The sequence below is a fragment of the Diorhabda carinulata genome, chromosome 2 (assembly GCF_026250575.1).
Source record: "Diorhabda carinulata isolate Delta chromosome 2, icDioCari1.1, whole genome shotgun sequence".
Lineage (NCBI taxonomy): Eukaryota > Metazoa > Arthropoda > Insecta > Coleoptera > Chrysomelidae > Diorhabda > Diorhabda carinulata.
In genome coordinates this window covers 7,345,618-7,369,542 of record NC_079461.1, presented here as the reverse complement: position 1 = coordinate 7,369,542, position 23,925 = coordinate 7,345,618, and the positions used below count along the sequence as shown (strand labels likewise).

The following is a 23,925-nucleotide window of genomic DNA, read 5'->3' as shown; positions in this document are numbered from 1 at the left end:
ACACTTAGATTTGGTCGTATAATTTTCTTGAATATATGAATATTTTTTATTTTTGGTAAGAATTGGTTGAATTATAGGTTATTTGAACAATATCTGCCAAAAGTGAATAATTTTTATTGATTATTTACAAAAAAATAGAAAATAAAAAAAAATGATAAATTTACACATTTTTAAAAAACGTTTCTCTTCATTTTTATTAGGTTTTCTAACAATTTACGTAATTCTTATAGCGGGTATTACTCCCTCTGCTACGACGAAGGGCTCTAACCCGTACTCCTCCGGTATAGCATCCCATTCTTCTCGAAGAGCAATTTGGAGCTGATTTAAGTCACTAGGTGGAAGATGACAACGTCTAACACGCCTCCTTAAATTATCCCACAAATGCTATATGGAATTCATATTGGGAGATCGTGTAGGCCAGACCAGTACTGTGATTCCCTCTTGCTCCAGGTATTCGGTAACAATTCTGGCAGTATGTGAACGAGCATTATTCTGCCTTGAAATGAATTGCTCATCAATAATTGGAGCAAATGGGATCACAGCCTCTAGGAGGACTTCCTCGATGTACCTCTGAGTATTCAGAGCCCCATTATTTATGAAAATCAGCTCAGTCCGGGCTTGAAAATTAATTCCACCCCAAACCATAACTATACTACTCTTCTGAGTAGTATAGACTCATCCGTGAATAAAACAGTTCCAAGTTGCTCCAGAGTACAATGAGAATATTGATCGACTTTTTCTTCGATCCCTTTCCAGGAGTTGGGGCCCTGTCGCGTGTCGCCTTGATACGAATCACTTTTAAGTCTTTCCCGAACCTCAGGAGCCGTTAAAAGTCGGTTTTTCAATACCAACAGATTATATATCGATCGTCTATTTCCGTTGTTACTTTTGGTCGCCCACTGCCCTCCCTCCTATTTCAGCTACCAGTCTCCCGGAAACGTCGGACTGCATCGTGAATGGTAAACTTCGCTACCTCAAGCTACAACATGTGTATTAAAGAAAAGGCTTGGTTAGTAAATTAAAGATGTTTAAAAGTGCGAAAAACTACCCACAGTTTGAAATAGTTCCGACAGGTGAATCAACTTCAAGACCAATAAATCAAATCTGAGTTTTATCTAATTGTTTACTAATTCTGAATAAGAAAAATATTAAGTGTCCTGTTTTTTTTTTGCTGTTGAGTTTATTTCAAATTATTACAACACATATTTTTTTATAATATGTTGTTGCAGATATTTCGGAAATTTCTTAACACATATCCTTATCCTCAAAATTATTTCTCTTATTTTAGATGGAGAGCCTTAACTGAACCTAATCCTCTATAATCCCTATATCAAGGACGTTGACAGACACATACCACAATGGTTGTGATCTATATATCCTTTTAACTAGAATCCTTCATCCGATATCCTAAATGTATTTCAAATTTTGAAAAAATACGAACGATTATATTGTGTAGTGTTAACTAAATATAGGATTAATCGTATAGATTCAAAATTAAGAGTATATATTATAAATAGTTGATAATTTTGTATTTTTGTTATAAACATAAAATTGAGTTTTAATATGATTTTATTTACATCCAACAAAAAAAACATTTTCCGGTGGCTAATTGAATAGTCTTACATGTTAAACTGTATTATTCAACTAGCAAAGGAAAATTATTTATTACTGTAAACGATAAAGAATAAAGAACTTTTTTTAAACACATTAATGCAGCTGGAGAAAGAAAAAGATCTTCCGTTAAAGCTAGCTCGCCTGGTGAAGGTAAACCCACAGTGTTGTACATACAATATAATATACCTTGTTAAATATGAGATAGTTTTCACTGAAAAAGTGGAAAACTGTAACATAAATCTTCCCAAAAGTGTGTCCTACTATTAAAACGTTTTTTCAAGGGTAAAATATTTTTTACCGTACTATTATGATGCGAATTAAAACGCTGTGCAAGTGTAATATCAAATTTTCTAATTGTTCCAAGTTATATTATCAAGAATTAGTCACTAATGTTTATACCGGAAATACATGCACATTATGATTGGTCTAAATGTAAAAAAATAATTTATTTCTTGAATATAGTTTCACTATCTTTTTATTTGATACTAGCATTTCCCATTCACAAATTTATTAAGATTGGATAAATTATGGAAATTTAAATGTTACAAAATAAATATGTTCCACCAAAATCTTGTTCACATATAAAATTTTACATCACCTTGAATCCTCAAATAATTCTAATATTTTTAGTAATAAATTTTAGATTGTTTGTAATTATTTAATTTCAGTCACAAAACATTTGTTCACATTTTTTCTAATAAACCAAAGTGAACAATTTTAAACTTGGAAAAAATTATCCAATACCAAAAGAAAAATAATTAAAACACCTGCTTATGCTGACTAGTAATTAACCTTTTCACTGCGTCGCCTTCTATAGTCGGGTCAGTGAAGCTTTCCCGGCTTTGCCCCATTTTAGTAGGTCTAAACGAATGTTCAGTGCTTGCAGACCATCCCTAAAGTCGTGTGCAAGATTTCCAACGTTTGACATTGGCAACTGACAAAAATAGTCCCATAAACGTATTATAATGGAATTCAGAAATTATTGATAAAGCAGGTTAGGTTAGAAATACTGTTGAGAAATATCTGTCATTCTTCTTCTGCAGCATGGATAAGCTATTTAAAACTTCAGATGGATCCCTAGTTGCTCTAGATTATCCGGTATATCCCAAACATGTTTATATCAGAACGAGCCCCAAATATTGATCCTTTCAGTTTTGGTAAAATGAGGTCAGGAATTATCTGCCTAAAAAATGAATGCATCCTCAACAGTTTCACGCCATAGCATCACGTGTGGGTATATTATCTCATCAGGCATTATGCCTTTAATTCTCTTTATCAATTAGGTATGATACTGATCAAATACATTCCAGAATTATACATTCCATTATCTCAAACCAGTGTCAAATATCTGTCTTCATAATGTATCAAGAGATATTCCTCATATTCATATGGAAATATATTGCTGTAGGTTGGTATGTATGTATGTATATTAATATTCGTAGGTTGCTCTTACTCACATTGATATTTCAGCAGTTCTTCTTTCGTTATAGTTTCCCAAAAGAGTTTTTGCCTTTTTGTCTCAGCCCCTGCAGGTTGTCTCAATAATTGGTTTTGTTCCTATCTACCTTATTTTCAAGTGCTTTTTCCATTGTTCTGTAGCTGATACCACAGAAGGGTTCGGGTCCCATAAAGGGCTTGACTATATCCCCTTAAGCTAGCTTCATTTCCCTTCACTCAGGTGTGACCCGGAATCCATTTTAGGTCGTAGGTGTAACACGACTTTACTTTTGCTTAGTTTATCCCATATAGAATTGATCTCCAGAAAAAGATTCCATTGTTCTGTAAATGGTAAAATCCAACTGATTTGATATCTAAAATGAATACACACAAAACATTTCTCAGAGGTATGTACCTCTTTTTGTTACAAATATGATACTTAAAATGATAAACATTTATAAATAAGCAAGCATAAAATTGTTATTGCAGGAAAACTCTTTCGATTCAAAACAAGGTGGTACAAAACTTTTGAATCTCTGTATTTAATTTGAAACTAGACATCATCTTGTTTGCTAAACATAAACTGATGTTATTTGATTCAATTTAATATTGCAGATCTAATTTATTACATATAAATTATATTTTTATGAGAAACCAGATTCTAATTTAGAAAAAAGTATTCAACAGACTTGATATGATTCTTTTCTTATAGAATTTTTAGATATAAATCTTTTCATTGACTATTGGATGACAGTAACAGTGTCTATTGTAGTTCACCATACTCTTCGGGTTTAGTTAGTTATACATATTATTGTATATGTATATTATTTTATTAAGATCCATAATCATTTTGACACCAAGTTTTGTTTTTACTTTATTATTTTTCCTTGTGTTAATAGTAAATATAAGTCAACGCACTTTATATATTTTATGCTTTTGTATGTGTGTGCATTAAAATTAGACCATTATTCATCAGGAATTTGCTTAATGGGTTTTTCTCTTATTCCAGTTTTTCTTATCGTCCTCCCATTATCTATTAATTAATAATATATATATTTAACGGGGGTAGTTTGTGCCTAATTCCACGATTGTGATCCTCTATATCTGGGTTGTAATCTCCAGTTCGTTTTTTTAATTATTGCAATGACATAGAATGTGTTCTACTTACTTCTTGAAATCCTCCTCCAGAACATAAAGTTGTTCTCCATCTAATTTTTATGATTTAAATATTGATTTCTCAATGTTATAGAAGGGTTTCGATAGTGAAGAACTAAAATGTTAGTTTGACTTTTCCTATCAACCTAAGTAGATGGTATTTTAAGAAACTCAGCCAGAACGCAAGTTTCCATAGATAGATCTAATCATCACTTTTATCGAGATTTGGAAATTGGTAGTAATGTAGCTGGGAGTCCACCGGATCCAGCAAAATTTTGAAAATGGTTTATGAAACAAAAAATGATTTATATTGACACCTGGCACAGATCTAGAGTGAAATGATTTATTATATACACATAAAAATATGAAACAATGCAAACTCTAGTTTATGGTGGACTGTTGTCACTGTAGAAGTTATCGAAAAGGCCTATAGATCAGTAATTATATGTGATTACAGTTTCATTAATTTTTGATTGATAGTAGGGCACACTGAAACGAAAATCTATATGAGTCACTAGAGGAAATATGCGAACAATATTAGAAAAATCTTATAATACGAATTAGAAAATACAAAATGAGAAAATTAACCGGTAAGGTGACTTAAATTTATAGTTTGATTTGGAAAATCACAAATACATATACCTAATAAGCATATTTCTTTCATAATTTGGTATTTTATTTATGTTGGGTAACATTCGGTATGTCATCTCAAGACTCCATACCTGTACATCTATTAAAACAATTCATACTAACATTTTTACTATATAAATATTATAAATTTATACAGTATAAAACAAATTTGTAAATAAGTTTCCCAAATTTAATTAATCTGTCTTTTACTTTTGATATTTTTTATTTTGTTAGTCACTTATTTCAGTTGAAATTTCTCTAACTGTTAGTGATATTCATACTGAACACTACACTACCACTACACCAACGCTCACAATTACACTATCTGACGCGCGTTTCGATAACCAAGTTATCGTCTTCAGAGACCGAAAGTAAACTTGGTTATCGAAACACGTGTCAAACAGTGTAATTGTGAGTATTGTTGTAGTGTGTTCATTAGTCACTTATTTAGCTTGAAATTGTGCCGAATATTATAGTAATATTACTGTGAGAAAAAATTTACAAACATAGTGACACATTTTAATAATATTCTATATTTTTCTCTAGTGATTTATATTCGTTATTTTAAAAATAAATGCACCCCCTAATACTCTACTTCCCTTTAATGGTGACGGTTTCTATTGCTTTTTAATATATCACTAAGAAATTGTATAATAAATACACAAACTAATGGTGATTGTTATATACAAATTATTAATTATTAACTTGATAAAATTAATATTTGGGCTACTAAATTGAGTAAAATAATGATTGTTTCATTAATATTTACTGCATATGGATATCGATATAACAAAACCTTCGATTTTTGAGAAGGGGTCATATCATATTTACAAAAATATTTAATATAGACTTGTGTCCAAAAACTCTTATTAATCGTGCTTTTCAAACAGACTGGATACTTGTGGTACTTTTTTCTATTTTTACTTTGCTTTTACATCCTTGTATCCCATCTCTGATGCAGATTATGTAATAGTTTTTTTCTCTACATTTAACAAAAATTTGAGCACAGGCTTATTAAATTATTTTTTAGATATGATATTGGGTACATCTCAAAGCAAAAATAATATTTTTAATTATAATAATTTTACACAAAGTTTTAATAAAAAAATTCTTAGTTTATAGTAGTATTTGCTATATTTAGCTTCTTAAAGACTGTTTTAGTAGCCCAAATATATTTTTAATATTAATATTTTATGTCAAATTAGTTATTTTTCATATTTTTCCAGAAAAAATTTCGTATCGTGTAAACATTAGGTTTTTTAAATCAACATTTTTATTATTTAACCTTGGAAGCAAGTAATCATTGCTGAAAGTTTGGTAAGCTTTAATTGTTTGTTTTGTACCAATTATGGCAAGCCTGAAAGAAATTCTTCTATATTTTATTAATAAAAAATCTACTTTGATCAGGGTAGAAGCCTAAAAATAATAAAAAGTGTAAAGAAATAATAGTAGGAAGAAGCCTACTGGAAAAGAAGGAGAATATAATAAAAATGAAAGGAAAAATAATTCACGGGTGATTTGAGTTCGGGAAGTGGAAGGGGGTGAGTAGAAAACGCTTTATCCCGATTTCTGGCAAAACTACAAGTTCTATGGAAAAAAGTCAAATAGCAAAGTTATGGGTAATAAGAAGATCTACAACTTTTGTATTCACAATTTTTTCACATAACCTCAAAATTTATGTGAAAAATTAAAAAAATCAAGTTTTTCGTTTTTAATTTTGATCTTTTACAAAAAAACAATTTTTTTTTTTCACGAAATTTTGTGAAAAGTTACCTTTTTATGTCCCATATACACTATAATTTATTTTATTTGAAAAATTCATTTTATTTTAACATAATATAGAAAAAGCACCCCAATTTTCGAACGAAAATTATTTCGTCAAAATATGAATTTTTTTTTTTAAAGTCGTTGAGATTCGGTTAGTTTAAATCTCTTATTTCCTGATGATGTGAAAAAATATTATTATATTATGGCCATGGTAAACTTTTTCAGAAAAGACAGAAAATAAGACGAAAAAATTCGCATCCCAAATTTTTTTATCATGTACAATCTTTTGTATGTATTAAAATTTTAGACTCTAATTACTTATGTTCATCAATGTAACATGGAATCTCACATTTTATTTGTAATTAGAGTTGAATAATTTAATAAATAACTAAAAAATGTACGTAATGATTAAGATAAAAATTGCGAATGCGAGTTTTTTGCGTTTTTTGAGAAAATTTACCATGGTGATGGTAATATTTTTTCACACCATCAGGGAGTAGAGATTTCAACGAACAAAAACATCACCGATTTTTTAAAAAAAGCTAATATTTTGACGGAACAATTTTCGTTCGAAAATTAGAGTGTGTTTTCGGTATTTATTCAAAATAAGGTAAAGAAAAAACAAATAAATTACGGTGTGTTTGGAACATAGGAAGGTAAGTTTCCATAAAATGTGAAAAAAAAAATGTTTTTTGTAAAAGATCAAAATTAAAAACGAAAAACTAGATTTTTTTCAATTTTCACATAAATTTCGATGTTATATGAAAAAAGTGTGAATACAAAAGTTGTAGATCTTCTTATTACTTATAACTTTGCTATTTGTTTTTTTCCATAGGACTTGTAGTTTTGTCAGAAATCGAGATAAACCGTTTTTTACCCTTAAAAATTCACCCCCCTTCCCCTTCCTGACCACAGATCCCCCTAAATTATTTTTCCTTTTCTATCCTATTCTACTCTTTTAACAATGGGTTTCATCTCGCTATTATTTTTTTAGTTTAAAAAAATATCGATCCTGGTCTAACTAGATATCAATTATTTGATAAATCAGGATTAACTTCAAGAAAAGTTGTTTCATCAAAAGATGAATGTGTGTAATATAAGGCGTCATATGCAACACTTTCCTTGTTCTGGGGAAATCCATTGTTTACAGCTACTCCTTTCAGAAAATTTAGTTTGTCAAATGTCCTCGGCTGCCTAAATCTTCATCTCCTATTTCCTATACTACTGAAATACTCAGGAGCTCCCTAGTATTTCGATAGAATTTGGATAGAGGTTTTGTCTTCTATGTAACAGAATCTCCACGTTGCATTCCCTACCAAACCTAGTGTCATGCTTCAAAAAGTCTATTGGTATTCGTAAATTGTTTTTACTTACACGTAATAGATCTGCTTTGGTTATAAGTTACCAGAAGTATCTTTGCCTGTTTCATCCTCTGTGGATTATTCAAGTAACTAATTCACTTGCTTTTCTATTTTTCTCCATGTCTCTATTGTCCTATAGCCGATTCCAAAGAAAGGTTTAGGTTCTACAAAGAGTTCATTTGTTATTACTTCAGTAAATATATCTGCGTTTCATTTCCCTCTACTCCAGTGGGCTCTGCAACTCAATGAAGGAACTTTAATCTTTTTGTCAAGCTCATTTAACTTTTTTTATCACATTGGAGCTTAGTACTCTAACGGATAAGATAATATTTTCTTTCTAAGTTGAACTGGGTACATGTTTCAATTGCATATATTTCTGATTTTTTTGTTGTTTTGTTCTGGGTCAGTTCTGTCTGCTGTTTTGGAGCTATCCGAGAATCATTTGTTAGAATTTTCAATTTATTGTTCTTATCCTATTTACTGTTACAGCTCAGTTTTGAGGTAAATTTATTTTCAAAGCTAAAATTTTTCGGTATTTCTTACTGAGTCGTGATCCTAATGTAATCAATTTTCGAGGGAGGTTTCGGTTTATCTCTGGTGACTCCAACTCTCAACCTCATCAAATTATTCACGAAGACACCAAATATTGTGTTTTATATGATTTCTTAACTATTACCAATACTTGGAAAACAAACTAACTTCTAATGAAGTTAATTGACATATCAAAATAGAATTTCAAAAATCGTTAAATTTTTCAGTTTATCTTTCTTCGACTTTTAAAGAGAGTGATAAACTGTATATTAAAAAATAATTGTGTAATAAGTTATAAAAATACATAAGGTGAATTTGAACAATTATAAAAATTCCTGTAATTTTTTAATTGCTTGAGTTATACTTTCTGATGTTTGTTTGATGCGGTAAGTAAATATTTGATTTGCAAATGCATGCACATTGCTTATACTATTTGGTTCGATTTGGTCCTCATTAATCATACAATGATCCATCATTACATATTTTAATAGGGTTTTCAAGTTTAATTATCACTACATATTATGAATCAAAGTCTATCTAAACTCCTGGACAAAATAAAACCTAACCACTCATATTTTTCTTGATATTCCTCAATTATTGATAACTTACTGTACAACAGGTAGGCCACAGACCTTGTCTGACAGTTACAGTTGTTATTTAAATTAATTATAGTGTCATATAATCTTGTTTTGACAGTAATTCGTATTAAACCCCATTTTAGACTAAAACTGTGTTAGCATTTTCTTAAAAATGCTGATTAGAGTAAAATAAGCTGTTGATTGTAATTGTTTTTATTATATACATGTTTGAAAGTTCATTTGGGAGTATATCAAGTAAAAAAATAAACCGCTAAATAATTTTGTCGATGGAGTAGGCAGTGCGAGCATCGACTCTCCTGAATGAAGGATATTCAAAGCGATATGTTGCTAGTTTGTTACGAAGTCATCATTCCAGCATCAGTCGCATAGTGAGCCGACATAACATCATTGATGATCGTTTTTTTTTTAACTCTCAGAAACAGGAGAGTCACCAGAAATTAAACAGATGTTCGAAATATCGAAGACGTTTACACGAAGCTGGGTTAAGCAACAGAAGACCAGCCAAAAACCCCTGCTTACCAGAGAACACAAATTTTAGAGATTAAATTTTGCAAGACTACATCAGATTGGAAACGTGTTCTGTTTTCCGATGAAACTAGAGTTGGCGCTCCAGATGGGCGTGAGCGTGTCTGGCGTAGACAAGGCAAAATGTTTGCTGTAATATTTCTCCTAAAGTGCCTTTTGGTGGTAGCTCTAAAATGTCTTGGTCCCTATACGACTTCCCAATATGACTTAGACAACGTTGTTGTTGAACATGCTCCGTTCGTTGGGCCTAATTTTTTAATTATGCAAGGACAACGCTCGTGCACACGTGGATATTGACATGATGTCAATATACCTTTATTATAGTGGCCATTGGAAATGAATCCTATAGCACATCTATGGGACTATCTAAAAAATAGGATTCAAAGTCTTAGTTTCTAATCACTACCAACTTATAGAGGTCGTTATTGAAAATTGGGGAATATACCGCAATCTTTTGTTAAACATTTGATATCAATCATGCCGATGAATGATTAGAAGATGATGGTCAAGTGGTATTAGGGATGACCCATATGCATTTATTCTGTTTTACTGATTTTTTTTTTCAATTTGGAAGTATGATAGCTAATTTATGAATTTTTAGCAAAAACAAACTTTTGTGGAAAAATGGGATATTGAGGTTATGTTAAAATCATATTCGACTAATTTGTAGGCTTTCATTATTATTTTAATATAACTTAGTTGAAGTTTTGTGTTTATATTGTAAATATTTAGATTAATTAAAGCGGTGCGTTAATTTTGTCCAATAGTTTATACAAGGGATACTCATAACGCGGCATTATTATTTACCCTGCTTATTTGTAAAGCTTTCATCTGCATCTTTTATTGATCATAAGATGTTTTTGATGATAATGCCTATGGTGTTTTAATGTAATACGGAAATTATCTTGTTTCTACCATTATTGTGCATTTATGGGTTTAAAATATTTTGGGAACTCCCGATATTCGTTTTTAAGTTATAACATATATTTTACAGTTATTAACTTGTATAATTGCTGTTTATTTTTTCTCTAATATAAATATTAAAATTCGATTAATCATTTTAAAAACGCCAAACGAAAAGCCATAAGAATATTTCCTTTAGTAATTTATTATTTATAATAATTTTTGTCCTAATTTTACTTTTTGTAAATACATATTTTGTGCATGTTTTTTTTAATGCATGAGCATGTTCTGTAGTGCATGAAGAACGGCAAACCAGACCTCAGACTTTACCTTCCACGAGTGCACAATCAACACCAACATCAAGTACTCCTCCTCGCGCACAGACCCGTAAGTATTTTTACAAAATTAGAAGAAGAAAAAAACGATTCTTCCTTTTTATATTATCGTTTACACATCCTAGCTTTTGTTAAATGTTTTAAAAATAAAAAATATTTGTGTAGTAGAAATTTATTTCTATATTATTCGAACTATGAATTAATCGAAGATGAAATTGATTGAATATTATTGATTACCAAGTACTTTACATTGGCTAACTCCCTTCTTATATTACCATTGATAATACACAAGGAATATTTGCATTGAAGATATCATGTAATGAGTATTACCATTAGTTAAACTTTTAGGGTTTACCGAATTATATCAATTATGCGTTCAATGATATATCGTAATCTGTATTTTGTTATATCCATATCCAAGGTAGAATCTCTGATCCTATCCATACCATGAACTACGTTTAAACTTCTTAGAGATTCCGATGAAGAATTGCTTTTATTGTGTATTTTCTAAGCAACTACCGCCATCTTTAAGTCAGGCCAGGTACTTCTGCAACCAACCTTTTAAGAATGATGATTCGGTTTATTACATTCGCAATTAATTTGGAGTACTTATTATTTTGAAAATGTTATCTATTCTAAATCTACGAGTTTAAGTCGAAACTAACTAAAATTCTGCAAAATATAGGGTTTCTTGTATAAGAACCGACGAGAAACAACTCTTCCACTTCTTGGGTATGATATTGATGGATCGTCAATGGTATCCAAAATAAGTTCTTCGTCTAGCGGATTCATTTGAACAGGACGTTCTCGATTTACAATATAACTTTCCTGCTTCTTGAACCCGTCTTTCAACATTAGAAAATGCTTCTTGGTGAAATCAACGCCAGTAATTTCATCACCTGCTCTTGATTCTTGTCAAATAAAACGACTTTTTTTTGTATCACTAAAAATTTGATCGCTCGAATCACATCAAGAAAGAGATACGAGATAACTTTTTAAGTATTTGGATAATAACACGGGTCAACATGAAATTTGACTTTGATTGCAAAGCATTAAATTTCGGTAGTTTAGGTCGTAATAAGACGGAAAAAAAATATATGGCATGAAAAACTTTGCTTTTGTGCTTAGAAGACTGATTGAACGAAATTTTTAAAAATCTCGGATTTTAATTTTTGATTGAAAATAAAACTATTGAAATAAAAATTTTTATTATTTTTATTAAGTTTTACTATCAAATTAGATTACAGAAAAGTGGAAAATGACTTAAAAGTGCACACTTTTACTTTTTCTTTTATGTTCATAGCTACTTTCTCTCAATAAACCTCAAATATAGTCGCCCATCATGTTTTCATTGTATTGGCCTTGATAGCGTTGTTCAAAATTCATGATTTCCTGATGGAAACGTTCTCCTTGCTCTTCGGAATAGGCTCCCATATTGTTTTTAAATTTATCCAAATGAGCATGCAGCATATGTACTTTTAATGACATCCTGCAGCCCATGGCCTTAAAATTTGTAAGCATATCCTCAACCAATTTTTCGTAGTTTTCAGCTTTATTATTTCCTAAAAATCCAGAAACTACTGCTTTAAAACTGTTCCAACTTGCTTTTTGAGTACGATTCAGCAACGTTGGAAATTTTTCATCGGCGAAAATCTGTCTTATTTGCGGACCAACAAAAACCCCAGCTTTAACCTTTGCTTCCGATAACTTCGGAAAAAATTTTTTTAAGTATCCAAAAGCTTCTGAAGTTTCATCCAGTTTTTTAACAAATTGTTTCATCAACCCTAACTTAATGTGCAAAGGCGGCATTAACACCTTTTCCGCTTCAACAATCGGCTCAAATTTGACGTTCTGTTTTCCGACACACAATTCTGTTCTTACAGGCCATGACCGTTGAATATAGTGTTTAGAATCCGCTCTGCTATCCCACAAGCACAAATAACACGGATACTTTGTATATCCACCCTGTAGCCCCATTAAAAATCCCACCATGTTAAAATCTCCAGCTCCCAGTTATACTCACGATACTTTACAGATTCAAGCAAAATTTTGACACTTTCATAATTTTCTTTAAGATGTACTGAGTGAGCAATTGGAAGAGACGGAAATTTATTTCCGTTGTGCAATAGAACTGCTTTTAAACTTTTTGTAGAGCTGTCAATGAATAAACGCCATTCGCTAGGGACACAGGGTATGCCAATTGCTTCAAACATACCTTTAATGTCATTACAAAAACAAAGTCCATCTTCCTTCGTGAAAAACGTTGCAAACATTTCATGCCTAGTCCGCTGATCCGTGATCTTAACATGATCAAGCAAATTCCACTGTTTTAACCGAGAGCCTAGAAGCTCTGCTTTATTTTTTGGCAAATTTAAATCTCTAATTAGATCGTTAAAATCTTCTGAAGTAATGAGATAGTGTTTTGGTTGTTCAGGTGTAGGCAAAAACTCCTTATCGGAATTACTTTTATAAGAAATAAAAGATGAGCTACTTTTCTGCGATAATTTTTTTGGTGGCTCAGGTACTGGTCGTGTCAGGTCGTGAACAATTGGAGCAGAAGAAGATTCGAGGTCAGGATATTCAATAGGTTTTGCATTTTTACCTCTACGTCTTTTACTCGGATTCACCATACAAAAGTAGCAGTCAGTAATATGGTCTTTTGGTTCTCGCCAAATCCTTGGTATTGCAAATTTCATAGACCTTTTCTCACCTCGATACCAACCTAAAAATATAAAAATAAAAATTAATATGTCTATTATTTTGGATTCATCGCTTAATTAAATAAAAATTGCTTACCTTCCAAACACCTTTTACAATAACTACAAGCAACATGTGGAGCCCATCGCTTATCTTGATTCCGTACAGGACAGTCAAAATATGCTTCATAGGCTTCACAGAGAACGTGAGATGTCTTTAGTTCATATTTCACGTCTCGAACTTTAATAAATTGACCACATATAAAACAAAATGCATCAGTATCGTATTTGCACTTTCGTGACGACATTTTAAGTTATTCTGGGCTTGTAAATAACACCCGATGGTTGTTTATCACTCGGGTGCCATCTAGCGGCACAGTGTAAACGTTAATACCCCACTCTCACCGCGCGGTCTTTTTAAAAATATTAAAATCAATTAAAATTTATGAAAAAATTGAAAAATGAGTATTATTATTATAACTATCACAAAAGCAAACTTTATACCGAAAAAAGGTATTTTCTTTTCGTTTTTGTGCATAACTAACTGGAAAATAATAGTATAAACTTTAGGACAAAGAACGAAAATTTTTTTGTAGAGTCGTGTAATGTGCCAGTAGAATTGTTTACTCTAGAATCAAAATGTTTGGGATATTACTTTTTTACGTCTTGGGTATTTACTGGAACGGGAGGTTTTTCTACTATTGCTTGATGCGTCTTACTTTTCTTGAACCTGTAATAATTATTTATTCTCCAATTGCTTGGTTTAAAGAAGATAGATAATATTCCGCAAACAGTTCAAATAATTATTTTCAAATTATCCTGGGAGATGTGTTTCTATCTAAATATTCCTATAGGACAATTCGTTTATGAGCGTGCAGAAGGAGACATCTCAAAAATAATTGTTTCGAGAAAATAACAATTAAAATTCTTTCAATTCAACAGAACCTAACTGAAGTCAAAAATTATCCGAGCATAAATATTCTTTATAACTTTCTATCTAATTTTTTTTAAGTTTTTCTATCTTTCCATCTGTCAAGCTAATCCAATATTATCGAAGGACTTATTAACATAGTCAGAACAATCTAGAACACTGTAGAATATTCGATAGCCGCGTATCTTTATAGATAAAGGCCAAGTTAAAAGGAAAATAATAGTGTTTCTAGTCTCGTTAAATATGCAGTGTTCTTTCCGAAATCACCATAAATTTATTGCCCCTTAGATCTCCTTTTCTTCAAAATAATACCTGTTATGTCAATGACAATTATTATTTAAACTAGTTTTACTAAAATTTAAAAACAACGCTCATTTATTTTTGTTTAAACCCAACGGGAAATGAGTAATATGATTTCTTCATAGATAAATAATCTAATACTAAAAAATTTCATGGTCAATAATTGAGTATAATTTTTATTGATAAAATTGAGTCATACTTCCAATTTAGTTATTTTTTTTACATAATATTTCTTAACAAAAACTGAGTGTCTACATTGTAATTGAAAAATTATTTATTCTTTTCTAATTTCATTATTGTTTTTCACAAAAAATAAAATTATCTCCTTTTCAAGTGGAATTAATTCTGTACTAACCGGGCTACATTGAAAGGAATTGATATTGTTTCGAAGTATGGAAGTGCAACTAGCAGATATAGCCCCAGGATACACTAGGGCCACTTTTCATATTTTGAGAACATATGATCTATGATCCCAGATAGGTTCAAGTAAACAATAAAGTATTAAACGTTGCAACGCACACGGAAATCGTTGTTAGAATGAAACATATGATAGAAGAAGATCCGAGATACACCTATCAAGCGATTGAGGCAACTCTTGGTGTAGGATCCACATCAGTAAATTTAATTTTACATGATTATCCTCATGTGAAAAAATTATTACTCGTTGGTGTCACATATGCTCACGATTTCCTAGACCGAGCGAGAAGCGTTAAACATGTTAAGTAATGGTAGATATTTTTTCTAAAAAAGTAACAGGTGATGAAACATATATACTGCTTGTGACTTAACCAATCAAAGTTATGTACGTACTTTTCTTTCGTAGTACAGGATTAGTATAGAAAAAGTCAGTGACTAATTTGAGGTGATCATTTCCATAATTAAAAAGCAGTTCTCTATGGCCCGGGTAGACTACCCTAACATTTTAAAGAGGGTGAGATTTAAGACGCCTACGATTATCAAAACGGCTTTAGACCAGGAAGATCAAATATCGACGCAATCCACACTCTAGATCAATTAATAGAAAAGTTTTTTATTGACTTCAGAATGCTTTCGATTCAATAAAAAGGGAGAAAATAACAGAAGAACTAGAAAGACAAGGAATTCAAAAAAGTTAATAGAAATAATACTAAATAAGAGTGACATTAAAGTGAAATTCCAAGGGCACAACATCAGAAAAGACACACACAATAAAGACGTCAAAAAGGAAGACCCAATGTTACCACCGCGGAAGGCATTGTGAGAAACGCAGGAATACAGAATAAGTATATTACAACAGGCGTATTACAGATAGTAGCATACACAGATGATGTGACTATAATAGCAAACGAATAGAGGGAATTAATAAAGACGATCAACAAATTAGAAGAAGAAGAAGCATGCAATTACGGACTGGAAATAAATGCAGAAAAAACAAAATATATGACAAATGCAATTATGAAACAGTATCGACCTTTAATTATTTAGGAATAACGTTGGGTCAAACAACCAGAGACAGGATAAAAGAAAGGATACAAAAAGGCTATGGAAGAAACAGAAACCTATTAAAAAACATAACAAAACAAAATAAAAATGTACTAAACCCTAATAAGACCAGTAATCAAGTATACGATGGAAATAATAGTAATCAATAAAAGGGAAGAAGAAGAACTTGAAAGAAAGATAATGAGAACTATAACAGGTCCAAACACAACACAGGAGGGAGAAAGGAGAGTAAAGAAAAACGAAGAAATAGAGAAAGAGTTGGAGAAGGAAAATATAGTTATATACATAAAAGCACAAAGACTCAACTGGGCTGAACATATAATGAGAAGAAAACCAACTGAAATGGGCAAAAAAATAACGCAAAGAAACGAAATAATAACAAAAGCAGCCAAAATAAACTATAAAGAAAACAAAAATAATCCAAAGGATTGAAAGGCTTGATGATGATGGTGATGATGATGATGAAGAATTAAAATTCGTTTTAGTTAAAGTATCAACCCTAATTCTTCAGTAAAGTTTTTTGACAATATCATGAATCGTGGAATTTTTGCTTGTAAATATTTAAAAAAACAATAATTTCTGTTATGTCTTGAAATTTTATAAGAATAAATAAAATATATGAACAATAATATACAGTGACAAAACGAAATTCCATCAATCCGCAGGAATGAAAAAAATATCCCGAAGTAAAACAGAAATATGGAAATCTGCGCATTAGAGGGAGAGTTTTAATGGAGAGTAAAATAGAAGTTGTACAGGAGAAACATAGTTTTATAGAAGAATATATACAATTTAAGATAAATTTCATTATATCAAAAAAAAATACAAAAGTTATTTCAATGAATTTATTTAGTTGTTTAATAGTCTTTATTCTCGAGAAGAAATTCATCAAGTAATTCATCAAAATATTAACAAAAATTAGTCTTAATTCCTTAAATATTGGGGTAGTCTACCCGGACCACAGAGGGTTGCCAAAAGTCTCTTTTAATTTTCAGTAGGTATTTATTGTGGAAAGTTTCATGGCTTTTGAAATGATCAACTCCAATTGGTCACTTGCTTTTTGTCGATAGTGAAAACAACAAGCTTGAAGTTCAACGTACAGTAACAGCAAACTGGCACATCATAAAATTTATACTTTAATTCATAAAAACACTACGCAGTAGACAGTTGAATGTTTACGTGATGTAACATTCCTTAAAAATCCACACTATTCAACTGATTTGATCATGTTTTATTTCTGGTTATTCATGAACATAAAGAAACATTTAAATGATTGGAAGATGAGATATGAAGATGTTAATACTTTGAACATAAAATCATATTTCTGGACCTCATATACCTAGTGAGTGCATTTCCAAAAGTTTCTATGCGAGCGCCAGTGACAAACTTTACACAAAGTTTCAACTTGCTGTATCGATTCGTTTTATTATAGTAGATCTCGAACGATCATTCAGTCGTTTCGAAAAATGTCCAAAATTGAGTTTTGCGCTGTTGTAAGTTTTTTGACTAAACAAGAATCAACACCAACACAATTCAAAAACAGAATGGGGCTGTTTACGGTGATTTGTATCCATTATTTTGACAAATTGAAAATTTGTTTAACTGGGGACGAGAATCACCAGAAGATCATCCACGTGCTAGAGGTCCTGTGACGGTGACTACTCCAGAAAACATTAAAGTAGTGGAAGAGCGCAGTGCAAAAGCAGCATCGAGTAGAATATTGTGAGCGAGAACCAAGAAAGGGTAAACTGATCAATTGCAACGGATGATGAAACTATGAACTTTTACGATGATCCGACATCCAGAGGAGATTCCATGAAGTTGCATCGGAAAGGAGAGCCCGTGCCAAGAAAGCAAAGCTTAAGAAAAGCACCTACAATAATTTGAGACTGAAACGGTATCCTTTTGATTGAATTTTAGGATTCAAATACAAAACGAGACATATTACAATTACTGACTAGGGTCTAGGGACTAGTTGCGTATCAAAAAAAGGGAAATTATATTGATCGCATTACATATTTCGACAAAAAAATTCTACCTTAGTAGATGAGATGGTCGAATGCACTCAATGTTTCCGCTGACGCTCTAGTTGGCGTTTCGTTCGTTCTAAGCTGGCTAGACGTTGGAGCGCGAACGCTTAATCTGTTTAATTTATGTTGAATGCGAACGAGGGCTTCAACGCGAGCATACAAGTTTCTAAATTAACCCTAATACATTTAACAATGTATGTAGGTAGTTTGAGAATTATTTGAGAGCGCATTTCACCCCATAATGGGGCCAACAAAATAGTAACAATTCGATATGAATGCAAAAAAATTGAAGTAGTAACCCCCTCTTTACAATTTAATTTCTTTTGAATCATATGACTTAATTTTTAACTTCACTGAAAGTGAAATTCTACACAAATATTTTTTATTAAGCTTTTGTACTGAGTAGTACCGCTTTGTGTATGTGTGTTGTGTTGCTTTATTTGTTTATTTTACAAGTGTCGAGAGCCGAAGAGAAAACCAGAAGAAAAGATCGCTCTCGCAGCAAATCTCCATTCAGGAGTTTCCGTTGGAAAAAGAGCTCTAAAGCATCTGGAACTCACAGCGACGACGAAGGTGTTACGTCGTCAAAATTGCAAGGTAACTTTTTCTAAAATATTCATCGAAAAGGAGTATTTAATTTTGAAAATATTAACAAAAGTAGTTTTTGTTTTCTAATTACATGAGAAATTCTATAGTCTAATAAAGTAAAAATTAACACATTGTGTGAGTTTAAGGTTAAATTCAAATACAGTAGCACTAAATTTGTGAAACTGGTCGTGGTTTTGCAATCTTGGTCTTGATTTGTTTTGAAAGACTTTAGTTCCGTAAAACCAACACAACAACAATTTTTATTTGTTAAAATATCTCTCTCAATTCTAGAGTCGAAATGTAGGGAAATAATTTCCTTTAACCGTTTGTCAAAAATTTGGGGTTATTAAAACTGAGTATTTAGTTGTGAATTATGGAATATATTGATTGAAATATCGAGATAAACTCTATTATTGTAACTGTGTCTCATTCGATCTTGTAATAATAAAAAGAAATCCTAAACAATACGATATATGAAATCCAGCTGGGATCCTTTCGTGAATCCGTTATCAGGTTGTTTCGTTCGATTCACGGCCACTTGCAGATTCGATTGTATTCATTTGATATGTCTTTCAATTCCTGATACATTTCTACAGATATTACACCGTTCATATTGGAATAAAACTTTTATGTGCTTTTGTATCCTTCCAGATTCAAGCTTTCTTATCCTTATCATCGTAACTTCTCTTCACTTATTACTATTGTATAAAGTCCACTTGCTCTAAAAACAGTTATCTGAAAATTTGATATTTCAAAATCACATAATTTTTCTATTGAGGCTATTTCTTCACTTTCGTTTGCCGTGGTGTAAGTTTGCGGCAATTTTTTTCCGATTTTTTGATTTATTTTTCTAGAATTTTCTAGAACATTCTTCTGATGTTATCTGGCTTAACTAGGCCCATAACCTGTTCGGGTTATTATTTTTATTTTGTGTCTTTATTTTAAGTTTGGAGTACTTCAATTTTTCATGGTCTTTCTTTAAATATGTCTTTCAATATCTGGCACATTTCTACAGATGCTTCTCTATAGCATATGTTGACATTCTTCTGATGTTATCTGGCTTAACTCGGTCCATAATCTGATCCGGTTATTACTTTTATTTTGTATTTTTACGTAGTGCGTTCCATGAGTTACAATATAGAAAGACAGATCATAGATAAAAAATTTTTCAATTTATTCTCCCTTTCTAATCACAGACTTTCCATAAAGTTTTTGATCTATGCCCCACTATGAAAAAATGATACATGTTTAGAATCAAAATGTTCGGCGGTGACCTGTTGAATTTCAATGCCACTGTTAAATATTTTACCCCTCAACTCGGCAATCACCTTTGCGAACAAAAAATAGTCGGACGGAACCAGATCAGGTCTATATGGTAGGTGTACAGTAACCTTTGAAAGCGATGCAATGTGGACTGGAGCTTTGTCATGAGATAAGCGCACACCTCAATCAAAAGGATACCACAGCAGACCCAAAATATTGTAACCATCACTTTTTTATATATAGTAAAAGACCACAGTTTCATCAACCGTTACAATTAATTTGATTATACTTTCTTGGTCCTCGCGGCAAAGCTCTAAAAATCACGCACATTCTACTCGACGCTGGTTTTGAATGCTCATGTAGGATCCTTAAAACAATTGTTTTGAAAACGACGGTCTGTGCTTTTTGTTTTTAGGCGCGGGTCACTTCAATATCTTCCACTAATTTAATTTTTTCTGAAGTAGTCACCCTCGCATCTAAAATGATTCACGCGTCAAGCCAAGCAACTTAGACCATTTTTTTAAATATAATACATACAAGTTACCGTAAACAGCCTCCATTCTGTTTTTGAAATTGTCTTTGTGTTAATCCTTCTTTAGTCAAAAATTTTATAACAGCTCGAAACCCAATTTGAGATATTTTTCAAAACTACTTGTCTTTCAGTGAATTTTTAATCACAAATTTCTATTTGTCCTTTTATTTCAACAATTTTTTTACAACTGAACTACTAAGGTTACTATAAACTATAAGCGATATTTTAATAAAGAAACTAAAAAAACTTTTCTTAACAGTTTCAAATATCTCTATTACCAAACTGCTACTGTATTTTAATTTACAGATAAATCATAACACCATTAAAATAATGTTGCATAAATTATCAAAAATATATAAAAAAAAGCAATAGAAACCAAAACTAAAACGGAGTGGAAGTCAGTTGAAGATGTAAGACATATAATCTTACAGTTTTCAACTCGTATACTCATTTTACCAGTATTCAAAATAGTAAAAGGAGCGAAGTAAGAAGTACTGGGACCAAACAAATTGTTCGTTCTCCTACCGATGTCAGTTTAATATTTATGCACCTTCTTATTCAACCAACACATTAAATCGTAGAGTAGATTAAAATTTCAAATTATTTATCCCTGTATATTTTCAATTCTAATGGATTTCTTATCCCAGAACCAGGCAGCATAGGAGACGACGAAACCTTCGAAGGTACGTTGGTACGTAAGCACGAATGGGAGAATACAACGACTAAAGCAAGTAACCGTTCATGGGATAAAGTATATTGCGTCTTAAAAGGAGCCCAATTGACATTCTACAAGGATGCCAAAACTGCAAAATCCACACCTGAACAGAGGTTCAAAGGCGAACCAGCGCTGTTATTGAGAAAAGCCGTTGCTAACGTGGCGCAGGATTATAAGAAGAAGAAACACGTGTTTAGGCTGAAGTAAGTAATGATACTCTTTCATGTTATTTTCAGTAGGCTCAAAAGTAGACCAGTCGAAAATCCCCCAGTAATATTTCTCTTGTTAAATACCCCAGAATTCCTAGAATAGAACCACTTTCACTCTATTCTTGTCAACTGTAAATCTGGTATTATATTGATTTATAGAACTTTCCTATGAAAGTAATAGTGTTAACCTCCACTCGAAAAGAGCTCTTACAGACCAATAAGCCTCCTTCCCATAATATCCTACGAACAGTTATTATTGGACATAATGGATGCACTGACTTTTATTGAAGAACTTGTATCAGACTATGAATTTAAGCTCAAAAAGAAACACTCAACAACTCAGCAGTATTACAGAATTGTGAACAAAATCAAGCAGAGTCTAGAAGGGAAGGAAATGTGCACTGCAGTTTTCTTGGATATAAAACAAGCCTTCAATAGAGTATGGCACGAAGGACTCCTGTACAAAATCAAACAACCACTACACTATCTACACTAAGTATATCTAGAAGATAGAATTAAATTCGACGAAGAACTTTCAAGAAATAAATTCATGTATACCTCAAGGCAGTGTTCTTGTATCTACTATTCACAGTCGATATACCATCCATTACTAGGACACTTGTAATTACATTTGCAGGTGATAGAACAGTGATTCAATCAAATGAAAATCCAAGACAAGCACGACAAAATCTTTAAAAGCATTCAATACTTCTAGAATCCTGACACAAGTAAATCAAACCAAACAAAAGCAAGCCTTAAAACGCAAAACTCTGCGAATGCTGCTTAACTCTCTATGGTATTTAATCATCTATAATGATTTAAATATACCCTTCATCAACTTTGACATCAAAACGAACTGAACCGTTGTGCTAACCAATTTATGAACACTCTCTTCAACCCCCCACTGCAAGGAAGAAGATTAAAAAGACAATGGTCCGAAGATATATTAGATAAGAACCGTTAAGGAACTCTACCTGGCACAAGACACTCATCCGCACCATACCATTTATTTATTATTCATTAAAGTAGTTTGTGAATTTGCAAAAAAAATTTGAACCTCCAAAAGAATCTATCTATTAATCTTAACAATTCTCCTTCAATTATTGCTGAAAGTGTTCGGATTGTTCCCTACAATATCACAAGAAGGATCACGTTTAAATGGATATAATTTAAAGAAAGGAAAATAAGTTTTAATTTTCATTAGGCTCGATAAAAACGAGTAAAATAAAAAAATCTATTACGGATATGAATAAAAAATGTTTTATTTTTGTTTTAGATTGGACAGTGGTGGCGAATTCCTCTTCCAATCGCAGAACGACTCTGAGATGAACACGTGGATTGCAAACATTAATTCTCATGCAGACACAGAATCTGCTGGTCCTTCTCGCTCACATACATTACCCGCATCTGGGCAGAAGGAGGATTCCAAACGTCGCAGCTTCTTTACTTTAAAGAAAACGTAAGTATACACAAATTATTGATATTTTACATTACATAACAGTAATTATAACTAGTTCTTCAGTATCTTACGACTCTTCCTTTTATCCTGAGAATGAAACATCAACAACAAATTTGATTCTTCAAATATGATTTCCTCAAATACATTTTAATCCCAAAAAGCGAGAACAAGAGTGCAACTGGACAGAGTCCAGCGCCTCACAGGGTCCATGCTTACGGCCCCTGGAAATCCTACTAGGCCTCCACACCCTTGGATCTAGCGATACAATTCGAAGCCATGAGGACACATCACTGAGCGGGAGCAGTGGAATGGTGACTTCAAGCCAATAATGGAGCCACCTGGTACATAGGCGCGTGTTCCCCAAGCGCATCTTTTTCGCTTGGGGTACACGCTACCGTCTTCCGAGCCGAAGTATTCGCTGTGATGGACTGCGGACGCGCAATACTCAATCGACGCCACAGGAACACAGTAATCTCAATCTGCTCGGACAGTATAGATGCCATAGAAGCCATAACGGTTTAAAAAGTGTGCTCTAGGCTAGTGATGGAGTACAAGAGAGTCCTACAGAATCTGATGATGATGCTACAAAATCCAACTCGTTTTGGTGCCCGGTCACTGAGGCAACGACGAGACGGACTCACTCGCCAGACTGGGATCGGCGAACCCTCCGATGGGCCAGAACGCATCTCAACGGTCTACTCGCAAGGCAGGCTCGCAGAGATGGATAGAGACAACTGGCGTGAGACAGGCGAAGGCACGTATAAATGACCCTTGTGCGTCTCACACCAAACAACTGCTCTAACTAAACAGGCGCAAAATCCGACTAGTGACCGGACTTCTTTGCTCAAAGCCATCGGGAAAAA

General features: G+C 32.3%; 2 protein-coding genes across 10 annotated transcripts in view; one reads left to right on the top strand and one right to left on the bottom strand.

Moving 5' to 3' along the window:
- LOC130890759 (60S ribosomal protein L44) overlaps window positions 1-23,925 on the bottom strand; it is a 315,570-nt gene that overhangs the window by 129,525 nt on the left and 162,120 nt on the right. Inside the window, exon 1 of one of the 2 annotated variants that reach the window (XM_057795059.1) lies at window positions 3,765-3,770. The exons of the other annotated variant lie outside the window; for it this stretch is intronic. Coding sequence (XP_057651042.1) covers window positions 3,765-3,766 — 2 coding nt within the window. The 5' untranslated portion in view covers window positions 3,767-3,770. Of the gene's footprint in view, window positions 1-3,764; window positions 3,771-23,925 lie in introns of those variants that run through there. 2 annotated transcript variants of the gene reach the window in all.
- LOC130890740 (spectrin beta chain) overlaps window positions 1-23,925 on the top strand; it is a 77,994-nt gene that overhangs the window by 53,042 nt on the left and 1,027 nt on the right. For 2 of the 8 annotated variants that reach the window (XM_057794998.1, XM_057795000.1), the window contains exons 9-12: window positions 10,817-10,909; window positions 18,753-18,893; window positions 21,327-21,597; window positions 22,880-23,062. In XM_057794998.1, coding sequence (XP_057650981.1) covers window positions 10,817-10,909; window positions 18,753-18,893; window positions 21,327-21,597; window positions 22,880-23,062 — 688 coding nt within the window. Of the gene's footprint in view, window positions 1-1,716; window positions 1,765-10,816; window positions 10,910-18,752; window positions 18,894-21,326; window positions 21,598-22,879; window positions 23,063-23,925 lie in introns of all 8 variants that reach the window. The other 6 variants (XM_057795003.1, XM_057795004.1, XM_057795005.1 and 3 more) reach the window with 4 other exon arrangements.